The sequence below is a fragment of the Lolium perenne genome, chromosome 5 (genome assembly GCF_019359855.2).
Source record: "Lolium perenne isolate Kyuss_39 chromosome 5, Kyuss_2.0, whole genome shotgun sequence".
NCBI lineage: Eukaryota > Viridiplantae > Streptophyta > Magnoliopsida > Poales > Poaceae > Lolium > Lolium perenne.
Window position 1 is genome coordinate 494,927 of NC_067248.2, and position 27,772 is coordinate 522,698.

General features: G+C 46.7%; 1 protein-coding gene and 1 non-coding gene across 2 annotated transcripts; one reads left to right on the forward strand and one right to left on the reverse strand.

Moving 5' to 3' along the window:
- The first annotated feature begins 3,101 nt into the window (after positions 1-3,101).
- Positions 3,102-4,187, forward strand: LOC127319762 (F-box protein At5g65850-like). Its single transcript, XM_051349741.1, has one exon. It carries the CDS (start codon positions 3,102-3,104, stop codon positions 4,185-4,187), a length of 1,086 nt encoding a protein of 361 aa, XP_051205701.1.
- A 7,034-nt stretch (positions 4,188-11,221) lies between these two features.
- On the reverse strand, positions 11,222-11,294 carry TRNAR-CCU (transfer RNA arginine (anticodon CCU)). Its single transcript has one exon. It is a non-coding gene; the product is annotated as a tRNA-Arg (tRNA).
- Positions 11,295-27,772: the final 16,478 nt, after the last annotated feature.

Here is a 27,772-nt window from a genome sequence, read left to right on the forward strand (position 1 = left end):
GCAGGTGTGTCATCTCTAAAAAATTCCCTGATCTTCCATCCACCAATAATGACTTCGCATATACCCAGATCCTCGAAAGGAAATGAGATGAAAAAACAGCGAGATGTTGTTTTACTGAATTGAACTTCAGCAATAGCAGATCAACAAACAGACGTTGCAACTTCACAAACACCAAATTTCCTATACTTCTAAATGTAAGTATTAAGACTCACTGCAAATTCAGAAATTTGGGTGTAGAAAGGACATCACATAATAATTTTGGTGATCCCATCTCTTAACCAAAAGGAGCTTTATAGGGATGATTAATTCATTTTCTTGCAGGAACTTGTACTGCAAACAAAAAAAATCCTAATTAGCAGTTATAGTGACACATATATGAATTAATAATAGGGAGGTGCCAAAGAAAAAATCATTAGTAGTTTTAGTTTTGGCACTTGGACCTATAGGTACGACATATCCTCACATGATTTTTTTTTCTTCTGGAGCAAAGAAGAATCATTTCAATAGCTATGATCGGTGCGGAACACATCAGTATAATTTCAGTGGCTAGAAGTGTCAACCTAGAAGCAATGGAGGAATCAAGTATCACTTGAATATATATACCTCAAGAGGACATCAGGATAAAGGAGGTGTTTCTTTCTTCCATTAGCCTAAGCCACCCACGAGCCAAACTAGCTGACATATCCAGCTTCTACCCTGAATAACATAGAAGTTCAGAAATGCGACGGAGTAGACATTAGCATCGCTGCTAAAGTTAGTACTTGTGGATGTCACCAAACAGCACGGATGCAAAGAAAAGATGGAGATGACCAGAGTGGCACAACTTGATGTTGGGTCCCTAGCGGTAGCTGAATCAGTTGGAGACCATGGAGAGAATTCTACAGCTCCTAGTACAAGCTCTCATCCAGGGGATCAGTGCAGCTCGGAATAGGCAATGTGGTCTTTGGAGACGGACAGTCTGTGGATCAAGTAGGCAATCTTCGACCAAGAATCATGTATTGCTGGAAAATTCAGAGATGCGTTGTACATAATCAGGATTCAGAATAACACATCCAGTACATGAACACGTGATGATTCAACCAGCAGTTTCTTTTTTCTCGCCATAACCATTGCCAAACTAGCTTGCATATTCAGTTTCTACCCTGACCTCGAAATAGGCTTTTGTCCCGCTTTATAAATAAAGCAACCACATCCATACAGAGTTCGAACACAACAAGAGCAAGGATAAAACATCTGCTGGGGCAACAACACAACATGCCCGAAAGATAAAACAAGTGATACAGCCCTAGGACATAGGGCTCCTCAACCGATGGAAGGCGTAGAAAAGCGACGAGCCGCCACTAGAAAATCCTCCAACATGCCGTCCAGCCGGTCTCTATCCCGCTGCCTACATAGCGGGTACAACTGCTACAAAAAAAGCCAAGAATTTGAAGATGGAGTCAGAGGCTCGTTGCAGAAAGATACGCTCGATCCCCATCTTATTACGCACATTCCATAAGGTCCAAGACATAGCCGCAAACAGTAACCAGAATAGGCTCCTCCTACTTCCAGTAAGGTACTTGCAGCGCAGCAGCAGTTAGTTCAGCATGACCATTTTGCAAAGCTGCCGAAAGGAGCTCTAAATTAGACCACTTAAGAATTTCTGATCATAACTGTTTGCTATGACCATACTTTGGATCTTGGCACAGCTTGACGATGCTGGTGTGTCCCTAGCTGTAGCTGAATCAGTTGCTGTCGTGGAAACAGACAGACTGTCTGATCCTGAAGCAAGCAGCGACGGGCAATCTTGGACCAATAAATCACGGGTTAATGAAAAATTCAGAGATGCGATGTAGATAACGGGAACGCAGAACAACACATCGTGATTCAATCAGCAGTTTCTTTCTTTTCACCATAACCATCAGCCTAACAAATCCACACGCCTATTTCCATGAATTGCTGACAAGGTCAGACAAGTGATGCATATAATGCGACTCCAGAAGAACTCATCATGACCCAACAAGCAGCTTCTTTCTTTTCACCATAACCATTAGCCTAAGTATTACTGTAGCTGAAATCCAAATTTGGCTCACATGTGCATATGATTCAATTGCTAAAAAATACATTTGAAAATATCAAAAAAATTATAAAAAATATTCGCCATGGGCGGACGAGCACAGCACGATGTGTCGGGTCAGCGGCGACCCCAGCACCCTCCACCAACCAGCCGACACAAGCCCACGCCGCCCGCCGCCACGACCGCACCTGGGGATGCCGCCGCCACAAGGACGCCGCCTGGAACGCGGAGCCGCCGCGCCCTCCGTCAGTGGGACGCCCACCACGACCGCAGAGACCCGCGCCTACACCGCCGCGCGTGGGAGAGAAAAGGCCCCGCCGCCGCGGGCCCCGCACGGGCTTTGCCCGGCGGCGCCCTCTCGCGGCGGCGAGGAGAAGGGGGGCTGGGGAGGGCCGAGGGGAGGCGTCGCCAGAGAGCTCCCGGTCGCTCGCGGGAACGACGCGGGAGCTAGGGTTTTCGTCCGATCGATCTGATCAGGTTCGTTTATTTTGATAAAAAGAAAGTTCCATAAACTAATTTGACACGGGGTTCGTACTGGGGTATGTGAATTTTAATTTAGTGTCTGCAATATGAATGCAATTTGGAAACCAATCTGTCATATTGCACTGCAGATTCTGTTCCCAATTTGGAATGCATAGTTTCTGTGCACATTCTGTTTCACTGCATCTAACTTGGAGAGGTCAAATAGATAAGATACTCATAAGGTGTATGACAATGAAATGAAACAATGTAAAGCTCGTTCCAGTTCACCGAATATACAAATTCAGAACCAATGTGTCAGTACGCAGTACATCTATAGCAGGTTCAGAGTTGCTTTCTTGACAACTCACCACATCGTGTCTTACTTGGAAACATAAGGGCTTTTCCTACCAATTGATGTGTTGGTCCGTGTCTTGCACGGCATCCCGTGTATATTACGTTTGGGTAATTCCGGTCTGGTCCAATGTGGACACAAGAGTCCCGTGGCTACTACTAGAAGGTGAAGGCCAAAGACCAACAGGAACACGAACAAAATAGTCGGGAAGATCAGATAGAGACCGTACCAATGGCAGAGTTCTTCCCCACCGACGTCCTCGTCGAGATCCTGCTTCGGCTACCCTCGTGCGCCCGGCGGCGATCCCGCCTCGTCTGCCAGCTCTGGCGCGACACCGTCGACACGCGCACCACCACCGAGATCCGCCCTAGGACGGTCGTCGCCACCAAAGAATCTGTACACCTCATCGAGGACCTACCGTCATCGTCATCGAACAGTAGCCCTACCGGGAGCAGAGACCTGTGGGCCAGCGACGCCTTCAAGGGTATGCACCTAGTTGGCACCTGCAACGGCCTCGTCTGCATGTGCGACAACCGATTCAGACACCGGCAAAAGCCCGGTGGAAGCATCACCCTGGCCAATCCGGTCACCGGCGAGGCGCTGGCCATACCACCGCTGCGGCATGCCAAATACTCCTGGTGCTCGTACCTGATGTATGGCTTCGGATACCATCCCGCGATGGGTCGGTACAAGGTCGTGCACGTTCCCTACTTGTCCGACAGGGTCTCGGTCTTCACCCTCGGGGAGGCGGCCTGGAGAACTGTCGCCACAGGCAGTCCAAAAGAGACCTACGACGTTAACACGGGCATCGTGAGCATCAACGGTGCAGCGTACTGGGCTGTGAAGGAACCTGCTGCAAAGGTCGTCTCCTTCGACCTCGGCAACGAGCACATCACATACATCCGGCCTCTCCCCGACGAGTTGTCCAGACCAGGCTGCTGGCGCCTTACAGAGGTGCGCGGGAGGCTGGGCATCGCCTTGAGCCAGGATGACAAGACGGAGGTGTGGGTCATGGAGCAATGTACATGGAGCCGCTGGTACAGCGTGCAGATGAACAAGCATCAGCTCACACATCCAAACTTTACTTACCACGGCGACCACGTCTTGACGATGCAATGGCAGCCAGGGAGAGGTTTAGTACTACACAAACACAAGCCGAGCGACGGAGGAAACAAGACACAGCGCGTTGTGGTAGAGATAGACGAAAGGAACGAAGGGACGGTGGTTGCCGAATTCAAAACAAACTACAGCAGCCACCAAACCTTCGCCTACGTCGAGACCACAGAACCTTTGAGTGTGTATCAACCAAAAAAATAGCGCGCTATTTTAGCGTTATAGCGGCGCTATAGCGTATTTGGAGAGTGAACGCTACGCTATGCGCATTTGGCTCGCTATGGCGCTAATCACGCTATTAGCGACGCTATGCGCGCTATTTTTCGTAGCGTTATAGTGGCGCTATTTTTATAGCATTGTAGCGGTGCTATTTTTTTAAAGGGCAATTGAGTAGCCGACTAGCTATTTTGGATCTTTTAGCCCACGAGCTTCCGAAATCCCCATTCTAACCGTAGCCATTCAACCCGTTGGAAACCACAAAAGCACATCGACAATTCTCACTCCTCCTCACACCACGCGTACATGTTGAAGAAGAAGAAGAATCAACATCACAACGAGTAAAAGCTGCTGATGCAATCTGCCTAAGAAGAAGAAGTTGCTTCTAGTTTTTCATTGTGATGAGTTGCAATATGCGGTTCTTCTTCTGAATCAGATGATGACCGCATGCATTATCCATCTAGTTCATCTCATTTTGATTAATTACTACTCCTGCTATGTAGTTGGCTCTTTAATTGTTTGCATGTTGGCAGGTTAATTAGTTATCTACTTGTCTATTTGTTGGACTGACAAATCTTTATCTTTCAGTGCCATCAGGACTTTGTCAATTTGATTTGTTGATCGTTGTGATGTGGATAATTTTTTAGCTGCTGAAATCCTTAGTATACATACTACATTTATTATTTTTTAACTTTTTGTGAAATGCTATTTTGTAAAATAGCGTGCTATTAGCACGTTATAATCTTCATAGCATATTTTGGAAGGCCACGCTATTTTGTTTAGCGCGCTATTTTTTTTCCTTGGTGTGTATAGGTGTGGGTGACTATTTTGGCATTAGGTTATTCGTATCTAGTGTTTTGTTTATGCATGGGTCTTTCCACCCTCCTTTGAATAACTAAGTTGCTGGATGTGAACTAACAGACTAGACAGGTCTGTGTAAATCTATATTCAGAAGTCGATACATCTCAGCCGATACTTGACCACGCCTCTTCAGTTATCTATATTGGAATTTTATGTTCAAATTTGGATCCTTGATTTGCTGAAGAGGTTATGACTGTACTGTGGCCTGTTAACTTTGCATAGTGATCATAGTACTACGAGCATTTAGTGCAAGGCATGATCAAGTATTATCCTGAAGCTTAAACTTATGGCAACTGTTTGCAGTGGGGGAATTGGAATCATATCTTGTTGTCTGAGACCCAATAGACCATTTTCTCTACTGCAGGATATGTGTTTGTTCATGGTGAAACACTATGAATAAAATAATATCGGTTCCTTTGCTGCTAAATTATAATTACCTTTAGTGGGCACCTAGATGCTAATTACTTGTGGACTGTTTGAGCAGAACATCAGAAGTCAGAATGTTCATTCTTTTTTTTTAGACAACTTTACCTGGAACACAGAATTACTACATCTTACTAATATTGCTACAACTTTACCTGGAACATCAGAAGTTTTTGAAGATTGAGTTCATCCATGAACCATGGGAGCTAAATACAGTAGCACATGAATTAGCTTGTAGCAAAATTCTCAAACCATTTGGTTTGGTTGGATGATCCACCACCGAGTTTAATTCCTTTGTTAGTCTCTGATGTAGCACTATTTGATATTGAATAAAGAGATTTTGAGTTGTCAAAAAAAAAAGGTGACACCTCAGGAACCAAACACGACGTCTTCAACATGATAAAACATGCGTCGATTGCTAGCAAAAGCTAACCGGGAGCGAGCAACCCATCCAGGCACTCCAGCAAGCACTTGAGATGACATGCCACTTTTCACATCAGTTTGGGGTGAAACATACCACTATCAAAAGTGAACCTAATAAGACTACCAGTAACAAACAAAAGTATTCAGGTTGCAAAAGGACCTCCAGTCAACCTCACCTTGCCCCTTGTAGTTCATGAATGATTCACCGTCCTTTAGTTTCTTCTGAAGAATCCATTTTCTTACTTTGTCTACATGAAGAATCAGAGGTTTAGGCACGACTCGTCATAAGAAAGGGTCAGAAATTCTCTTTTGTTCAGAGCAAGCTTGATTTCAAGAAACATTGCCAGATTGTTCAAGAATGATTGCTGCAATGCCGACAGTAACTAGAAACTTTAAATTTAAGCAATCAAGCACCAAATAGCACATAAAATGTATCAGGAATATCTGTGAGGAAAAAAGATCACACTGGATTATATCCTCCACAAACCTCGCAAGTGAACAGTGGCAGAAACAAATGAATAAATAGTTTCATCCTGACCACAAATTTGGCAATGCATCTTACCATTTCGTAGAAGACTATCTTTAGTTAATATGATATTTCGCAGGACAAACAAAGCAAGCACCTTGATCTTTAAAGCTAGTTTAATTATCCGTAAGAATTTATGTGGGAGCCGAAATACTCAACTTCAGCAGGTTACTCTGTCCATTGGGTGCAAAGATTTCACTGCTAAATAGAGGATAAATAACAGTTTGAAATATATTGGTCCAGAAGGACTGTGAGAATAGTTACCCATGATCCTTCAAAATGCCAAGGAGTGCCTTTTCTGATAGTTGGCCGTGTGTCAGTTCTCAATCTAGCTAGACCTGAAAAAGAGAAAAATGAGTCGAGACTTATCCAGCAACTGCCACACGGAAGAAAAGGTAAATTGATATGTTTAGCTAGACCTGAAAAAGAGAAAAATGAAACAAGATCTATATTAGAAATTGATATGTTTACAGACTTATCCAGCAGTCTACAAAAGAAAAGGTAACCTAGCTACCAACCAGAAGTAAACAGGTTGCAGGAATTCATCCAGGAAATCATAGTTGGCCACTACCTCTCCTTGAAGAAATTCCATAGCTAACTGCCTCGAAGGATCCATAACAAAATATTGCAACATGAAGAGGTTTACAGACAACCCCCCAGACACAAATAAGTCCAGTAGAACTTTCCAGATACGAGACCACACCAAACGTATGCAGTTTGTACTGTAATGTCAGCACAAACAGAGCTCTAAATTAGACCATCCTATGATCATACTTTTTTTAAACATAAGGCCTAAGCCCAGCTTTAAATTAATAAAGCCACAACGGCAGAAGCATCCGATACAACACACCCAACACAGCACTACAACTGGTACCTCAGACCACCAGGTCCTTACAACCAAGCACAACGAACAACTCCAAGCTATTGCCTAAGAACCACTAGGTAGAACTGGGCAGATACCGGGGTAGCGAGGCCCGTCCCCATCCTCGCTAGACTCCATCATCTCGTGCACATGCCCTTATCCTCGCATGAAGCCGTCTATCCTCGTCCAGCGCCACGTCCCAGAGTCTCCGGACCTCCAGTCTGACCAGAGCCCTCCAAGTCTCTCCCCTTGGCGGTGCCACCCTCGCTCTCCAGGTTCCTCTCCTGCGCCCGCTTCTGCGCCAACTCCATGATTGGTGTCCCTGCCAACGCCACCTTCCTCCCACTCTTGCGCACCGGCAACGACGATGCCGCCTTCTTCTTCCTGCTAGTGTAGGTGAACGCCTTGGAGCGTCCTTGTGCCAGAGGCGCCACCGACACCACCTCCTGCAGCAGATCCTTCATCGGCATCATCCTTCCCACCACCACCTCAGCCTCCTCCGAGGACACGCCTCCGGCTTCGCCATCAGGGTCCCAAAGAGGCGACCCCAGCACTTTGGCAATCTTGGTAGGTGGACCATCCGCCACCTGGCTGTCCTCAACCCAAGAGGCCACCGGGTCTGTGATCTGTGAAACCGTCTCCGTCGAGAGGAGGGAGCCCTCTCCCACCTCCATTGTCTTCTTTCCGTCCCCCGGCAACTCCACGTCCACCACCGAATTGTCTCGTTCCTTGTTCTCCATCACCGACACCAGGGATGCATGCCTCTCCTTATATAGCTCCAGGTTAGAGCCGTATTGGTTGAAACCGTCCCCAATAACAATGTTGCCTTGTCCCTGCTCCCGTCCCAGCAACGGAGCACTCCACGACCCCAGGTTGGCACCTGGAGACTTGGACCCTGACGGCCCCGAGCCCGCCTTGGCATTGCCCTTGCTCCCCTCCAGGGCCTTCTCATTATTCTTCTTGCGCCTTCCATGTTTGTTCCAATCCTTATCAGATGAAAGATCATCCGAGAAGTCATCATCGCGGTCGTCCCGCGGTGGCGGAGGTGGCGAACCCCCAACCCCTCCCCCTGGCACACCACCCGGTGGCCGTTCAGCTTGTACTCCCACCGTGAACCCCTCACCGTTGACAAAGACCTGCACCGACCCCTTGATCCTCTCTGGATGGCGACACTGAAACCTCATCCGCACCGGTTTAGTGTCCCGCTGCAGGACTGATAGCTCGTCCACATCGATCGCCCTGCCGATCATGGAAAACGCCGCCATCAGCCGGTCCCTGTTCATAAGGTCCTCGGGCACCCCTGTCAACTTAACCCAAGTGGAGGGCAACACCAAACTCGGCTTCGGGGAGAAGAAGCCCTCTCTGATATCTGTATCGCGCTTGCTGAGCGGGAGATGCAGCTTGCCACTCCCAATGCAGAGCCGTAGCGTCTGTCGCGATGGGAACACAACAGAAAACTCCGACTCCGACAACTTCTTCACCTGCCAGTCCCACAGCTCATCCACAAGATGCTTCAGCTCATCCGAAAGCATCTCCTCGGTCAGTGGCGCCGTGCTGAACTTGATTATGGCCGTGAACACTTCGCTGGTCCCCTGACCCGTGTGTAGCGGCTCAACCTCAATGTTGAAGAAAGCTCCCCCTGCAAATGCATGACCCATGGTCTCTAACCTCGGACCCTTTCCCCTGGTCGGGCAGCTCGCCGAGGTGTGCCCCTCCCCACTGCACAGAACGCACAAAGGCTCAAACGTGCACTCGGACTGGAAATGCCCTCCTCTACCGCATTTGAAACACTCCCCACCTGCCGGAGCCCCTGGTCGTTGCACCGCCACCTTGTTCTTCCCCTTCTGCGACGCCATCGCACCCCCTGGTGTCGGTGCCATGTGTATGCCTTTCGCCTTGGGAGGCGCACTGTGCTGCTGTCCGTCGCGGTCTCCCTGACCCGCAGAACCAGGGCGGTCCTCATATCCCTTACCGAAGCCGCCTTCGTTCCAGTGTTGCTGCTCCCACCACCACGCTGGGGGAGAGCCCCAGTCTTCCCTGCCGCGCCTCTCCTGGACGCTCGGCACCTTCTCTTGATACCTATAGCCCCCGCCGTTGTTGCCACCCCTGTCAACAAACCTTCCTCTCGCCTCCTCGCCGACGCCATCTTGCCGTCTTCCGCCCGAGATCGCCGGGAGCCGGTGCGCCCCGCCCTCGGCCTCCAAGCGCCGCTTGCGACCGTCGTCGTAGCCGCCCACCTTGAGCACCTCCGCGTAGGATCTCACTTGCGACGTCGGGCAATGGATGCGGCGCAAGAGCTTGTGCGGCGGCGCGTGAGGGTTGTTGAGGTGTTGTCTCACTTCCTTGTGTCTAGCAGGAAAACCTAGCCTTGGGTCTGCGCAACCGGATGGCAACCAAAGCCACCTGAAAAATCTGGGCCTTGGGCCATTGGTGTCAACCACCGCAACCTCCCGGCCTGTCAGCACCCCTTCAGAATCATCCTCGTGGCCCTCCTCCATCCCAGTAGGGGCGTATTGGGCCTCCACTTGGGCCACCAGCCCCGCCCCGTCAGAGACGTGGCCCAGCTTCGCAGAGGGCGAGCGGGTCTCCTCCTCCTGCCCGAACCCTAACGTCGCTGCCACCTCCGGCACCGCCGCCACCAACGGGCCAGGGAGCGCCTCCGCCGAACGACCCCGGCCTCCGCCGTGCCGCCCTGGAAACCCGGCGTCGCCCAAACGATGGAAACGGGGCGCTGCCATGCTTCCAAGCCTGGGACCCCTGCCCCCAGACGCGAACGCCGTCCGCCGCCGGTGGCGGAGCGAGCCCCCGAGCTCCTCCGCACGTTGGACGAACCCGTCGAGGGTAGCCGCCGGTGGTCGCCTCTGCGAGCACCCTAGCTCGAGATCAGACCCGCCCGCCCCCTCGTCGCCCGCCGCAGCAGTCACCTCCACCGTCTCCCCGACCTTCACGAGCGGCGCACCAGCCCCCGACCTGCCCTGGCACATCCCCTCCCCCGGGGACGGCGCCGACAGCAGCTCGCCGCCGCCCGCCTCCTGTCTCACTGCCGGGCTCCCAGCCGGAGCGGAAGGGTCACCGCCATCCGGTGCCTCCGTCGCCGCCGCCGCGGTTGCCCGCCTCCTTGTCGCGACCATCTTCCTCGCCGGGGCTCGCCGCCAGCCACACGCCGGACACGCCGGCAAGGCGGATTCAAAATTTGAATCGCCCCCCGCGTCGCCCCATACACCCTCCCACTACAGTAGTCGTTTGCAGATGGAAGCAGCATCCTATGATCATACTTTGGATCTTGGTTTCTTTGTTTCTGATGTCATTGAACTGCAAGGATGTGAAGAAAAGATGGGAGTGAAGCGGCACACCTTGATACTGCTGGTGTGTCCCTAGCTGAACTCCAGAAGCTTCCACAAGGCTGGAAACCTGAAGCAAATGCTGCCTTCGAGACAGACAGACAGACAGACTGTCGGAACCTTAGGCTGAAATATTCAGAGATGCGATGTGGATAATGGGAACTCGGAACAACACATGACGATTCAGCCAGCAGGTTCCTTCATTTTACCATATATAACCATCAGCCTAGCACATCCATATGCAAAACTAGCTTACATATCCAGCTTCTACCCTAACTAACAAGCACCAGAAAACCTATATTCATCTACCCTGACTGACTGATAATCTCAGACGCCGGTGGACCCGAAGCCGCCCTCCCCTCTGATGATGCCGTGCTTCCACGCCAGCCCCAACCGCGCGCTGCACACAGGCATTCCGTCGAACATACGTGGCATGAGGAGGAGGGAGCAACGAGGAGGAAGTAGTAGGGTGGTTACCAATGCCGATGCGCCTTCGGGGACGGCTTCGGCGTTGGGGGGCGCGTAAAAAGATTAGCAACAGTAATTATAACATTGATGAAAAGGGATGCGTAAAAAAGAAGAAATGCGCGCCAGGTAGGGGTAGAACCTACGGCCTTCCGCTTAGGAAACGGACGCTCTATCCACTGAGCTACAGGCGCTGATCTGGCTAACCAGTGGTACGAGGCATCATAATCGCCGACCACCGGTAGGCTTTTATAGTTTGCTAGCCGACTGAAAAGCAAACCTAGCATGCATAGCACTAAAAATACCTATTCCCTGAAAAATTTCTGGGTGTATAGGGAACAATGCTTTGACAAGTTCCTTTCTCATCTTTTTCTTTTTGGCTCTTTCTAATTATTATCTCCATTGTTAAACTCCATACTAGTGCATTTGTGAAAACCGTAAATTTTAACGACACGTTATGGTCCGTGCCAGCATCGGCACAGCGAAAAAGAGGGTTGGAAAGTGAAGAGTGGCGATGTGGGTTGGCTCGGGGCTTCAACCGAGGGCTTTTTTTTTCATGCGGGGAGATACGCAATGAGATACGAAACATGCCGACTATATGTAAAATTTATAGACTAGAAGAATAGTTTTTACGGAAAGATATGTAAAACTTTTAACTAACGCGTTATTTTAAGGAATGTTCTAGAGCAAATTCTCTTTCATTCTATCTCTGATTTATAAGACTACTCATAGTGGGAGTAACAGAGGTAGTACTTCCTCCGTTTCGCCTCTAAAGGTGTATAAGTTTTCACGTATTTAGCCAAAGAAAAGACATAGGGTGAAATTTCGTTGATATCTTCCAAAACCTGCATATCTCCTTTCTATCTCCAACTATCATCTCCATCTTCCACACCCCACACAACCGAGCGAGGGGTGTTGACCACGGCTAGACCTTCCCTAGCAAGCTCCAGCCGCCGTCGAGGGAGCTCCGGCCGCCGGCCCGCTGCCCATCGAGCCCCGACCTCCCACTTTGCGCGTCGCCGCCCTGGAGCCCGCCCAGGATCCCACCACGCCAGCCTCAGACCAGCCCCGCTACCGCCGAAGATCGCCGCCGCCCCGGAGCCCGCCCTGGATCCCATCATGTCGATTTCAAACCAACCCCGCTACCGCCCGGAGATCGTCCCCGCCGATCCAACGCACCCTCCATGTGCACGATGCGAGAGGAGAGCTTGCCACCTCCCACAGCTTCACGGGCTTTTCTTGCGCGCGCACTAGCGTCGGTAGAGAGGAGGGAGGATGGGGAAGTGGGAGGTAGGGAGGCGGTGGCTAGGGTTGCTTCTCGAGTCACCCGACGCGGGGGTCGAAGACCCAATCGCATACCTACAAAAGATAGGTGGTGGGTCTGGGAGAGACAATATGTAATGTTTATTTATCCGTGATCCTTCCTTCTGATTCAGTTCTCTCTGGCATTTGCAAGTGTCTTAGTAAAGAAGAGATAAACTGTTGGCCGTTTATTTGATGCATATGATATTGAAGAATGAGTTTTTATTAAACTACATTTTAATCATTTTTTCGAATATTACGTGACTATATTTTTCTATGAATCTGAATTCGCATGTGTATTATGTTTTCATGTGCGATATGAAAAAAAGGAAACACATAGACAATACAGGGGCATTCACCTAAATATTCCTTTGGAATGCCCTTCATGGATCGGTTCCTCTTAAGTCAATCTTAGTTAACAGACATATTGGAGACTCTGGTCAATGTCCAATTTGCACCGTGGCTGCTGAGGATGTTCACCATTTACTTTTTTCTTGTCCGGTGGCTAAGGAAATATGGGAAGAGCTAAGGCTGGACTCCATTATAAATGAGGTAGTTGGTGAAGATAGATCTGGATCAGTAGTTCTGGAGACACTGCTGAGACAACCAGCTAGTTCTATGCCAAATATGCCTCAAATACGAGTTCAAGAGTTGATTGGTGTCACATGTTGGTATCTTTGGTGGTTGAGGAGAAAAAGAACTCACGGTGAACCTGTTCCGCAGGTGAAAACATGTGCTACATCCATACTTGGACTGACTGCAAATTTTATGAAATCATACACGTGTGACGCAGGTCCGAGTACGGTGAAGTGGTCTCGTCCTCTCTCCAAATTTGTGAAAGTGAATGTGGACGCTGCTTTTCAAGTTGATATCCAAGCTGGTGCTACGGCAGCTGTTATTAGAGATACGCAGGGAAGATTTATAGCTGGCTCCTGCTATTATTTACAACATATTGATTCGGCAGCGGCAGCAGAAGCATATGCCATGCGCAATGGTCTTGCTCTAGCAGCTAGTTTGGGTTTTAATGCGGTCCAAGCAGAATCAGATGCATTGGAAGTGGTGAATGCTTGCAATGGAGAAGATTTCTGGTGGAGTTGTTCAGCTGCTATCTTCGCTGAGTATATGGCGTCTGTAGCGGCTATAGGAAAAGTCGAGTTTAAACATTGTCCACGGGAAATTAATGTAGTTGCTCATACTCTTGCTAGGTATTGTATTGAATCTCAAAATTCTTGTAATTGGGTCGATGAGCCTCCTAGCTGTATAGTGAGCAAACTACTAGACGATGTAATTGTGGTTTAATTTCTAATAAAGTTGCCGTGGTGGCTTTCCCTCAAAAAAGGTATAGATTGTCTTGCCACGCCCGCCAATAGAATTTCGGTCTTGCGTTGTCCATCATTGCAATTCAAGCGCGCGGTACAGATTTCGAAAACATGATTGATAGATCCAAATTCGATCGAACTAGTATATATTTTCCCATATCCCACGTCTTTTCCTACTGCCTAGCTAGATAGATCTCCACCATGCTTGGAATGTAGGGGATTACATCGTAGCCATGAACAACTTCTTCTGTGTACTCAACAAGGTTATTTTTGTCAGGATGGTGATATTTCAAGTGATCCATATCCTTGTTGGAGATATGCCCAAGAGGCAATAATAAAGTGGTTATTATATATCTTTATGTTTATGATAAATGTTTGCATACCATGCTATAATTGTATTAACCGAAACATTGATACATGTTTGTTATGTAAACAACAAGAAGTCCCTAGTAAGCCTCTTGTATAACTAGCTTGTTGATTAATAGATGATCATAGTTTCATGATCATGAACATTGGATGTTATTAATAACAAGGTTATGTCATTAGATGAATGATATAATGGACACACCCAATTAAGCGTAGCATAAGATCACGTCATTAAGTTCAAATTGCTATAAGATTTCGATACATAGTTACCTAGTCCTTCGATCATGAGATCATGTAAATCACTTATACCGGAAGGGTACTTTGATTACATCAAACACCACTGCGTAAATGGGTGGTTATAAATGTGGGATTAAGTATTCGGAAAGTATGAGTTGAGGCATATGGATCAAGAGTGGGATATTGTCCATCCCGATGACGGATAGATATACTCTGGGCCCTCCCGGTGGAATGTCGTCTGATTAGCTTGCAAGCATGTGACTTGGTCACAAGAGATAACATGCCACGGTACGAGTAAAGAGTACTTGTCGGAGACGAGGTTGAACAAGGTATGGAGATACCGATGATCAAACCTCGGACAAGTAAAATATCGCGTGACAAAGGGAATCGGTATCGTATGTAAATGGTTCAATCGATCACTAAGTTATCGTTGAATATGTGGGAGTCAATATGGATCTCCAGATCCCGCTATAGGTTATTGGTCGGAGAAGAGTCTCGACTATGTCTGCATAGTTCACGAACCGTAGGGTGACACACTTAAGGTTTGATGTCATTTAAGTAGATATGGAATATGGAATGGAGTTCGAATGTTTGTTCGGAGTCTCGGATGGGATCCAGGACATCACGAGGAGGTCCGGAATGGTCCGGAGAATAAGATTCATATATAGGAAGTCATATTCCAAGTTTGGAAATGATCCGGTGCATTTATGGAAGGTTCTAGAAAAGTCCGGAAGAAATCACCATGGAAAGTGGAGTCCCGGAGGGACTCCACCTTGCATGGCCGGCCAAACCCTAAGGGGGAGGAGTCCCAGGTGGGCTCCACCTTGGTGGCCGGCCAACCCCCCCAAGGAAGGGGTGGGAGTCCCACCTTGTATAGGATTCCCCCCTTGGGTAGGTTTTGTCCCTTTGGTAGGTTTTGGTTTCGGGTCTTATTCGAAGACTTGGATACCAACACTTGGGGATTTCCACCTATATAATGAGGAGCAAGGGGAGGGGGCCGGCCACACCAAAGCCCTCTTGGCCGCAGCCCCCAAGTGGCCGGCGCCCAAGACCCCCCTCTCCCCAAACCCTAGCCGCCTCTCCTCCTCCTCCACCTCTTCCGCATACGCTTGGCGAAGCCCTGCCGGAGATCTCCACCACCACCGCCACCACGCCGTCGTGCTGCTGGGATTCCGAGGAGGATCTACTACTTCCGCTGCCCACTGGAACGGGGAGGAGGACGTCGTCATCAACACCGAACGTGTGACCGAGTACGGAGGTGCTGCCCGTTCGTGGCACCGTCAGGATCTTCTACGCGCTTTTGCAAGCGGCAAGTGATCGTCTACATCCACCACGAGATCTGATCTCGTTAACACTTTGTGATCTTCAAGGGTATGTTGATCTTCACCTCGTTGCTACCATCTTCTTGATTGGATCTTGGCTTGTTCTTCGTTTTTGCGATAGGAATTTTTTTGTTTTCTATACTACGAATCCCAACAGTGGTATCAGAGCCGTGTCTATGCATAGATTGGTTGCACGAGTAGAACACAATGGTTTTGTGGGCATTGATGCTTTTGTTATCTTTAGTTCGTGTACTTTGCATCTTGCGGGATGAAGCGGCCCGGGCTAACTTTACATGACCGCGTTCATGAGATTTGCTCCACGCTTGACATGCAACTTGGATTGCATAAGTGGCTTTGCGGGTGTCTGTCTCTCCCTCCATAGTGAAGATTCAATCTACTCTTTCTATTGACAACATTAGTATCACCGTTGTGGTTCATGTTCGTAGGTAGATTGGATCTTACTCGAAAACCCTAAACCACGTAAAATATGCAAACCAAATTAGAGGCGTCTAACTTGTTTTTGCAGGGTTTGGTGATGTGATATGGCCATGATATGATGATGAATATGTATGAGATGATCATTATTGTATTGTGGCAACCGGCAAGAGCCTTATGGTTGTCTTTAAATTTCATGTTGAAGTATTATTTCAAAGTAGTTGTAATAGTTACTACATGGGAGCACAACCATGAAGACGGCGCCATTGACCTTGACGCTACGCCGACGATGATGGAGATCATGCCCGTTGATGATGGAGATCATGTCCGTGCTTTGGAGATGAAGATCAAAGGCGCAAAGACAAAAGGGCCATATCATATCACATATGAATTGCATGTGATGTTAATCCTTTTTATGCATCTTATATTGCTTAGATCGCGACGGTAGCATTATAAGATGATCCCTCTCCCTAAATATCAAGATAATAAAGTGTTCATCCTTAGTATGCACCGTTGCTAAGACTTGTCGTTTTGAAGCATCACGTGATGATCGGGTGTGATAGATTCTACATGTGCATACAACGGGTGCAAGCCAGTTTTGCACACGCGGATACTAAGGTTGCCTTGACGAGCCTAGCATGTACAGACATGGTCTCGGAACACGGGATACCAAAAGGTAGAGCATGAGTCATATGGATGATATGATGAACACTTTGAGTGTTCGCCCTTGAAACTACATCTTTTCTCGTGATGATCGGAATTGGTGTAGTGGATTTGGTTCGTGTGATCACTAAGACAATGCGAGGGATATTGTTTTGAGTGGGAGTTCACCTAGTTAATTTAAGAATTAAAATTTGAACTCAATTTTATCATAAACTTAGTCTAAACTCTTTGCAAATATGTTGTAGATCATGGCGTCCCCCTCCATCAATTTTAACCAGTTCCTAGAGAAAGAAAAGCTTAAAAGCAATGGTAGCAACTTCACCGACTGGTTCCGTCATGTGAGGATTTTCCTCAATGGTGGAAATCTGCAATTTGTGCTCGAAGCACCGCTAGGTCCCCCACCACCACCTGCAGTATCCGAGGACGAAAAGAATGTTTACGAGACTCGGGTAAATCGGTACTCTCAAGTTCAGTGTGCCATCCTGTGCAGCCTAGAGGCGGAGATCCAAAAGCGTTTTGAGCACCACGACCCTTATGAGCTGGTCCATGAGCTAAAAACTATCTTTGAAACTCATGCGGCCGTGGAAAGCTATGAGGCATCGAAACACTTCTTTGGCTGTATGATGGAAGAGGGTAGCTCCGTTAGTGAGCACGTGCTCGCTATGTCCGAGCATGCGAAGAAGCTCAGTGACTTGGGAATAGTGATTCCTAACAAGCTGGGTATTCATCGTGTACTCCAATCACTGCCACCTAGTTACAAGAACTTTGGGATGAACTACAACATGCAGAACATGAACAAGGAGTTACCTGAACTCTTCTCCATGCTGAAATCTGCTGAGGTGGAAATACAGAAAGAGCACCAAGTGTTGATGGTCAACAAGACCACCAGTTTCAAGAAGCAGGGCAAGCCTAGGAAGGGCAACTTCAAGAAGGGTAGCAAGAAATTTGCTGCGCCTCCTGAGAAGCCTAAGGCTGGCCCTAAACCTGATACTGAGTGCTATTACTGCAAGGAGAAGGGGCACTGGAAGCGGAATTGCCCCAAGTACATGGCTGATCTGAAGAGCGGCCTTGTCAAGAAAAAGAAAGGTATATTTGATATACATGTTATAGATGTCTATCTTACTGGTTCTCGTAGTAGTGCCTGTGTATTTGATACTGGTTCGGTTGCTCATATTTGTAACTCAAAACAGGAACTACGGAATAAACGAAACCTAGCGAGGGATGAGGTGATGATGCGCGTTGGAAATGGATCCAAGGTCGATGTGATCGCCGTCGGCACGCTCCCTCTACATCTACCTTCGGGATTAGTTTTAAACCTAAATAATTGTTATTTGGTGCCTGCGTTGAGCATGAACATTATATCTGGATCTTGTTTAATGCAAGACGGTTATTCATTTAAGTCAGAGAATAATGGTTGTTCTATTTATATGAATAATATCTTTTATGATCATGCGCCTGAGATGAATGGTTTATTCTTGTTAAATCTCGATAGTAGTGATACACATGTTCATAACATTGATGCTAAGCGAATTAAATTAAATGATAATTCTACTTATATGTGGCACTGTCGTCTTGGTCATATTGGAGTGAAGCGCATGAAGAAACTCCATTCTGATGGACTTCTTGAGTCACTTGACTTTGAGTCACTTGATAGATGCGAAGCATGTCTAATGGGAAAAATGACTAGGACTCCATTCTCTGGTACAATGGAGCGAGCTATAGACTTATTGGAAATCATACATACCGATGTGTGCGGACCAATGAGTGTAGCATCGCGCGGTGGTTATCGTTATGTTCTAACCTTCACGGATGATCTGAGTAGATATGGGTATATCTATTTCATGAAACATAAGTCCGAAACTTTCGAGAAGTTTAAGGAATTCCAAAGTGAAGTAGAAAATCAAAGTAACAAGAAGATTAAGTTTCTGCGTTCTGATCACGGAGGCGAATATCTGAGTTATGAGTTTGGCATACATTTAAAGAAATGCGGAATACTTTCACAGTTGACACCACCGGGAACACCACAGCGCAATGGTGTGTCCGAACGTCGTAATCGAACTCTCTTGGATATGGTTCGATCTATGATGTCTCTTACTGATTTGCCGTTATCATTTTGGGGTTATGCTTTAGAGACAGCCACATTCACTTTAAATAGGGCACCATCTAAATCCGTTGAAACAACACCGTATGAATTATGGTTTGGCAAGAAACCTAAGCTATCGTTCCTTAAAGTTTGGGGTTGCGAAGCTTATGTAAAGAAGTTACAACCTGACAAGCTAGAACCCAAAGCGGAGAAATGCGTCTTCATAGGATACCCTAAAGAAACAATTGGGTATACTTTCTATCACAGATCCGAAGGCAAAATCTTTGTTGCTAAGAACAGATCCTTTCTTGAGAAGGAGTTTCTCACTAAAGAAGTGACTGGAAGAAAATTAGAACTCGACGAGGTTACTGAACCTTCTCTCGTAGATCAGAGTAGCGCAGTACCGGAAGATGTTCCTGTGCAGCCTGCACCGATAGGAGAGGAAGCAAATGATAATGATCATGAAACTTCAAACGAGAAAACTACTGAACCTCACAGATCGACGAGGGAACGTACCACTCCTGATTGGTATGATCCCAGTCTAAATGTCATGATTGTGGACAACAATGATGAAGACCCTGCGACGTATGAGGAAGCAATGATGAGCCCAGATTCCAACAAATGGCATGAAGCCATGAAATCCGAAATGGGATCCATGTATGATAACCAAGTATGGACTTTGGTAGACTTACCTGATAGCCGCAAGGCTGTCGAGAATAAATGGATCTTCAAGAGAAAAACAGATGCTGATGGTAATATTACTGTCTATAAAGCTCGACTTATCGCGAAGGGGTTTCGACAAATTCAAGGAGTTGACTACGATGAGACTTTCTCACCTGTAGCGAAGCTAAAGTCTGTGAGGATTTTGTTAGCAATAGCTGCATTTTTCGATTACGAGATCTGGCAGATGGATGTCAAAACGGCGTTCCTTAATGGTGACATTGAGGAAGAGTTGTATATGGTACAACCCAAAGGTTTTGTCGATCCTAAAAATGCTGACAAGATATGCAAACTTCAGCGTTCCATTTATGGACTGAAGCAAGCATCCCGGAGTTGGAACCGACGCTTTGATAAGGTGATCAAAGACTTCGGGTTTATACAGTGTCATGGAGAGGCATGTATTTACAAGAAAGTGAGTGGGAGCTCTGTAGCATTCCTGATATTATATGTAGATGACATATTATTGATTGGGAATGATATAGAACTATTAAGTAGTGTAAAAAGTTATTTGAATAAGTGTTTTTCAATGAAAGACCTTGGTGAAGCAGCGTACATTTTAGGCATCAAGATTTATAGAGATAGATCAAGACGCCTAATAGGGCTTTCACAGAGTACATACCTGGACAAGATTCTAAAGAAGTTTAGAATGGATGAAAGCAAGAAAGGGTTCTTGCCTATGTTGCCAGGTAAGGTCTTGAGTAAAACTCAAGGTCCGGCTACGGCAGAAGAAAAAGAGAGGATGAATCAGATCCCCTATGCCTCGGCAGTAGGCTCTATCATGTATGCCATGCTGTGTACTAGACCGGATATCGCTCATGCTGTTAGTTTGACCAGCATATATCAAAGTGATCCGGGAATGGAACCCTGGACAGCGGTCAAGAATATCCTGAAGTACTTGAAAAGGACTAAGGATATGTTTCTTTGTTATGGCGGTGACCAAGAGCTCGTTGTAACCAGTTACACCGATGCAAGTTGGAAGTGCACGGTGGCGAAGTCTTCAACTGAATCTGAATACATAGCGGTTTCGGAGGCTTCATCGGAAGCGGTATGGATGAAGAGGTTCATTGTTGAGCTTGGTGTGGTTCCTAGTGCATTGGACCCATTAGTCATCTATTGTGACAACATGGGTGCCATCGCCAATGCACAAGAACCAAGGTCACACAAGAAGCTGAAGCATATCAAGCTACGTTTTCATTCGATTCGTGAGTACATCGAAGATGGTGAAGTAAAGATTTGCAAAGTACACACAGATCTGAATGTGGCAGATCCGTTGACTAAAGCTCTCCCTAGGGCAAAGCATGACCAACACCAGAATGCCATGGGTGTTAGGTACCTTACAATGTAATCTAGATTATTGACTCTAGTGCAAGTGGGAGACTGTTGGAGATATGCCCAAGAGGCAATAATAAAGTGGTTATTATATATCTTTATGTTTATGATAAATGTTTGCATACCATGCTATAATTGTATTAACCGAAACATTGATACATGTGTGTTATGTAAACAACAAGGAGTCCCTAGTAAGCCTCTTGTATAACTAGCTTGTTGATTAATAGATGATCATAGTTTCATGATCATGAACATTGGATGTTATTAATAACAAGGTTATGTCATTAGATGAATGATATAATGGACACACCCAATTAAGCGTAGCATAAGATCACGTCATTAAGTTCAAATTGCTATAAGCTTTCGATACATAGTTACCTAGTCCTTCGACCATGAGATCATGTAAATCACTAATACCGGAAGGGTACTTTGATTACATCAAACACCACTGCGTAAATGGGTGGTTATAAAGGTGGGATTAAGTATTCGGAAAGTATGAGTTGAGGCATATGGATCAAGAGTGGGATATTGTCCATCCCGATGACGGATAGATATACTCTGGGCCCTCTCGGTGGAATGTCGTCTGATTAGCTTGCAAGCATGTGACTTGGTCACAAGAGATGACATGCCACGGTACGAGTAAAGAGTACTTGTCGGAGACGAGGTTGAACAAGGTATGGAGATACCGATGATCAAACCTCGGAGAAGTAAAATATCGCGTGACAAAGGGAATCGGTATCGTATGTAAATGGTTCAATCGATCACTAAGTTATCGTTGAATATGTGGGAGTCAATATGGATCTCCAGATCCCGCTATTGGTTATTGGTCGGAGAAGAGTCTCGACTATGTCTACATAGTTCACGAACCGTAGGGTGACACACTTAAGGTTTGATGTCGTTTAAGTAGATATGGAATATGGAATGGAGTTCGAATGTTTGTTCGGAGTCTCGGATGGGATCCAGGACATCACGAGGAGGTCCGGAATGGTCCGGAGAATAAGATTCATATATAGGAAGTCATATTCCAAGTTTGGAAATGATCCGGTGCATTTATGGAAGGTTCTAGAAGGTTCTAGAAAAGTCCGGAAGAAATCACCATGGAAAGTGGAGGGACTCCACCTTGCATGGCCGGCCAAACCCTAAGGGGGAGGAGTCCCGGGTGGGCTCCACCTTGGTGGCCGGCCAACCCCCCCAAGGAAGGGGTGGGAGTCCCACCTTGTATAGGATTCCCCCCTTGGGTAGGTTTTGTCCCTTTGGTAGGTTTTGGTTTCGGGTCTTATTCGAAGACTTGGATACCAACACTTGGGGATTTCCACCTATATAACGAGGAGCAAGGGGAGGGGGCCGGCCACACCAAAGCCCTCTTGGCCGCAGCCCCCAAGTGGCCGGCGCCCAAGACCCCCCTCTCCCCAAACCCTAGCCGCCTCTCCTCCTCCACCTCTCCCGCATACGCTTGGCGAAGCCCTGCCGGAGATCTCCACCACCACCGCCACCATGCCGTCGTGCTGCCGGGATTCGGAGGAGGATCTACTACTTCTGCTGCCCGCTGGAACGGGGAGGAGGACGTCGTCATCAACACCAAACGTGTGACCGAGTACGGAGATGCTACCCGTTCGTGGCACCGTCAGGATCTTCTACGCGCTTTTGCAAGCGGCAAGTGATCGTCTACATCCACCACGAGATCTGATCTCGTTAACACTTTGTGATCTTCAAGGGTATGTTGATCTTCACCTCGTTGCTACCATCTTCTTGATTGGATCTTGGCTTGTTCTTCGTTCTTTGCGATAGGAAATTTTTTGTTTTCTATACTACGAATCCCAACAATCCTAGCTAGAGATACGACGCCTTCTATCCCCCATCTTTCGGAGCACTCGAGAATGCAGGATCCCCTCTGGAACACTACACCATCATTGTCGCCGCAATCATATGAATGCAGCTTGGAGCGTCGATGGCGTGACGTTGCACCATCGCACGCCCATATCCAGACTATGCGGCTAGCTAGCGTGAGTAGTAGCTGGTGTTCCATGGTTGGGCGGACAAAGGTGGGCAAGACACAGCTCCCCGCGGATCTCCGCCAATTGGACTTGGAGTACCAGATCGAGCTCCGGGCACCCAGGAGGCGCCGGGATGACGCTGAAGGACTCATCCTCCAAGTTGAAGCGGAGCAAACCTCGCACGGCCACATCGCGGTTCCCTAGTGTAACATCCCAAATTTTAAAACAAAGAAGAAAATGAATTTCACATATTTCAAAAATTGGAGCCAACAATTTTTTTTTGGATTACTTTCTCTTATGTGCATAGTGTTCATACATGTGTGTGGGGTTTTTAACCTACATGTTTGTTTGAAGTATTAAACAAGTTCAAAACCCTAAAACCCTACCCTTTTCAAAACCCAAGGGGAACAAATAAAAAGAAAATAAAATAAAAGGGTGAGGCATATGTGGGCTTATGGCCATATTTTCAAATAATGGCCTATGCCCTATTTACCTTACCTAAATGGTTGTGAACCATTATCAAACCTAACCTAACCCTCAATAAACCCAAAACAAGGACCTAGGGTCAAAGAAAAAGAAAACAAGACAAAAAAATGGAATTCACATATGAGGCTATGGCCATATTTGCAAATCTTTAACCTAGGCCATTTTACTTTGTGCCAATGGTTTGGAAACATAACTAAACACTAAATAACACATTTTGGATCAAGGAAAAACAAATCAAATCAAAGGAAATATCAAAACCAAGTTACATGTGATAATGGTCACATGTGACAATTTTAGCATCTTACCCACTTTGAGCCCCTGTATTAAGAAATTCTTAAACTAAACCCTCCCAACTCTTTGCACCTCATCCAAGACCACATCAAGGTGAACACTTTTGGTGTTGACCACTTTGACTAGTTCTTTCTCAATTGATTAATATAAGCAAGCCAAGATGCAACATCAAATCAGATTTAAGATCATGTCACATTTGGATTATCACAAATCACCTCCATTTTGCAAACCAACACCATCAATGGATGCCAAACATTATTTGAATCATCTCCATAAAATATTTTGGCCAAATTCAAAAATTTGCTTCATGCGGCCATTAACACAAACACCTTGTGTGCATAATTCATCTATGTGCAAACCCTCTTATATCCACTGGATTTTAGACTAAACTATCACCACCTTTGTCATCATTGACTTCTCCTAAGACCTCTTGGACAATGCCAAGCATTGGTACCTCTTGTATTTGGATAATTTTGACAAAACCACACCATGCCGAGGCATCATGGAATCACCATGCCACTCATCCTCACCTGCCCTCTCCTTTCCCTCTCACCATGTCTACTGGCTCGCCCTCACTCTATTGAGCACGCCTGTACCCGCCGTTGGCCAAGAGAAGCTCTGCCCAGCACAGAACAAGACGTGCCCAGACATGCCCAGACGCGCCAGGACGCGCACGGACGCGTCATTGGACACGCCAGAGCATGCCTTCGTCCCATCGACTGAGACCACCTCATGTCCTCAGCCTCCGCCAGTAGCATCGCCGAGACACTAGGAAGACGCCAGACACGACCACTCCCTCTCCCCTGCCCTGTCGCCATTGCCATCATCGTCGATCTCCGCCGGACCCGTGACAGGCATCATCTTCGCCCACAGGCCCCCGTCCCCCTCCTGCTACGCCATGATGCGCGTGATGATCGCCAGGCCATGCTGCATCGTCCTCGCACCTCGCCTTGCCCCTTCGCAGCCCGTAGCGCCGTCGCCACCATCCACCTGCCCGCACCCCCTCGGCCACCTTGCGACTAGTGAGTTAAACGTCGCTGACGAGTGGGGCCCGTTGTCAGGCCGCCCGATCGTGCGAGACACGTAGCTGGGCCGGCCTTTCTCCCCTTTTCTCTCTCTGGCCCGTTAACTTTTCCGCGCGAGCCCACGTTTTCAAATTTGAATAAATCAATTTGGTTTAAATTCTATACTGGTGCCCAATTCAAATTTGAATAAAACAAAATCCACTGAGCCAAAATTTATGAACTTTATATCTCTGGAAAGCTTATGAAATTCTCTGTCTAACCCAATTAGTCTCAACCCTTGAACCATTGTGGATCACTTGCAACAAAAATAACAAGGCAGTACCTTTTCAGAATTCAAACAATTTTAGAAAATCAACCATGACGAATTTTGAGGTGTTTCCACCTCTCATAATTCACATTTCAAATACTCTAATTGTTTATGCAAAGATATGACATGGTTGTTTCACATGATCATGGGCTAGAGCAAAATAATGGCTATGTGGCCATTTCTAGTCCATTTAAATTACCCAAAATTATTTATTAAATGGTATGAGAGGTTGCCTCTCATTTAAATCATTGTCTCAAGTAATTCAATATGAGGAAAAACTTTGGTATAAAGAACCTCATATTTAATTACTTGGTGATATTAAATTGTTTCATAGTAGTATTTAAATTGCATGAGGTGTAATACCTCATTTAAATCATGTTTTCCCAAATGATAAATGTGAAGTGTTGACCTTGGTCAACATAAGTTCATACTTTATTATTTGAGGAGATTAAATCTTAAAAAAATTAAATGAGAGGAAATTATTTTCCAAACACTAAAGAAGAAAACCCTAGTGTTATGTGAGGGATATTTGGGATGATGCTAGATCATCTAGAGTGGGCCATTAGGGCTAACTAGTCTACTTAAGTATTGATTGGCGTTTGTTACCTCGTATCCATTTATAGACGCTAGTACCGAAGACTACCAGAAGGAGGAGGTCTTCTACGAGGAAGAGGAAGAAAACTTTGATCACTGTACCAATCAAGGCAAGCTATACTCTTACAAGCTACCCTAATGCAAAGCTCTACTAGAGCAAGGCACCCTTGCACTTCTATTTTATGTTTAAGGATCCAATCCCAAGTCTTTATTCTTGCAAGCTTTTACTTTGATTATCAAAACTTACTTTTATAGTTAACTTTGGTCTAAGTATAGAGTATTGCAAGAGCATCAAAATTAGCCTAGAGAGCAACAAGTAGTTAGCACCCCTCATGATTAGTTGCTAGTGCTAGAACTAAAATTGACTACTCTAGATGGGAAACATGTGAATCAAATGACTTTGAAAACCTTGGAATGATGAGTCATTCTATTGAGAGATTTTGAAGGTGAATATGACTTGTGAATGACATGGTGAATTTTACAAAAACTGATGGTTGGGTTCGGATGCGATACCTTTCCAATTTTAAAGTACCCCCACAATACCTGATCATGGGTAGGGCTTAACTAGAAATTTATGTGCTTTAGTATGGGTTCCCTCTAAACAAGCGTCATAGGGGTTATGCCGAGGCTGCTTCCGTTGAAAGTGAAATGACGTGAAATGAGGTGAATGTCCTACCCAAGCCCTGTGCAGTTCCCAGGATGGCGGTTTGCCATGGCTGGGAGGCCAAGCTCATGGGGAGAGGTGCCTATACTAGGGTATGTAAGTGAAAGGTTATGGTTGGTAGTCCGCACACTGAGTGTGATAAATCAGGGCCAGTTACCCCTGACGAATTATTGCAAATATTGTGGCAAAAGTGTGCGACCTATGCAGAGTGTAAAACTATTCGAATTGCCGTGTCCACGGTTATGGACGATTGGAAAGGCCATACTGTTCCGTCATCAGACCATTTTCAAAATGTGACATATGACTGGTGACTTGTGACTTGAAAGGTGAATTTGACTTGATCACAACAGAGTTGTGGGAATGACACTAATGTTTCCACTTGAGTTAGTTAGGCAAATAAGAGTCTTTTACTACTAAGTGCTTATGAAATAAAACTGGCTTTATGCAAATGAACCTAGAGCTTAGAACCCCCTTACTATACTTGATAGTGCTTACACTAGTATTAGTTTGCAAGTACTTTAAAGTACTCATGGCTTTGTCTCTGGCTATTCAAATGGCCAGACTATGAAGAGGAGAACCAGTACCAAGAGGATGGACAACAGGACGTCTATGATAACTAGGACTACTCCTGACGTCAAGCGTTGCCTGTGGAATAGATGGACCGCTACTACGTTTCTTCCGCTGTGTGTTTTGTAATTGATCATTAGATCAACTGTTATTGTAAGACTGGATCATGTGATCCTTTGATGTAAGACAATTATGGTTTGTAATGAATGATGTTCTGTGATATCGATCTATTATGTCTCGCAAAAACAATATTCCTGAGATTGCGATGTATGGCATAGTAGGCATCTGGACTTAAAAATCCGGGTGTTGACACCTAGAATCAGCGACTCGTTGATCATCCAGAGCAAGGAGCCATTGAAGTAGGTGGCTGTTTGGCCGGCGAAAACAGGGTACGGCGGCTGCACCGCCGTCTCGCGCGCCACCGCTGGTCTCTCCCGATGGAGAACACCCCCATCCCAAGACTACTGGGGTAAACACCCGTGAGAAGGGAGGCTCCACCAGAGCGGTAGAAAAAGCGGGCAACTTTGTAGGTACCTGAGCGAGAATCGTGTCCTAGACCGAACGCCCCCTCGAAAGGCGCGCCAACACGGCGCGCCACCGCGTTGGCTCTCAGTCGGGGGGAGAGTGAGGAATCGGCGTGTGGCCGGGTTGAGCACGCGCACCCGGCAGCCGTTCGTCTGCACCAGCACGAGACTGTCGCAGTGCGGCAACTTGTGCCGCCGTGCTTCGTCCTCAGGAAGGGAGTCCATGGCTAACTAGTAGAAAAATGTCTTTCGTCCAGCATCCATGGAAGCTTTAGTCCCGGTTTAAATAGAAATCAGAACTAATGAGTGTCATTAGTTTCGGTCCAAACAACACAGGCTTTAGTCTCGGTTCGTTTGGAACCTTTGCCAACCGGGATTAAAGGGGCGGTGACAAGATGCAACCTAAAGGCTTTTTGTTGGTTTTTTAGCTTCCCACGCACCTCC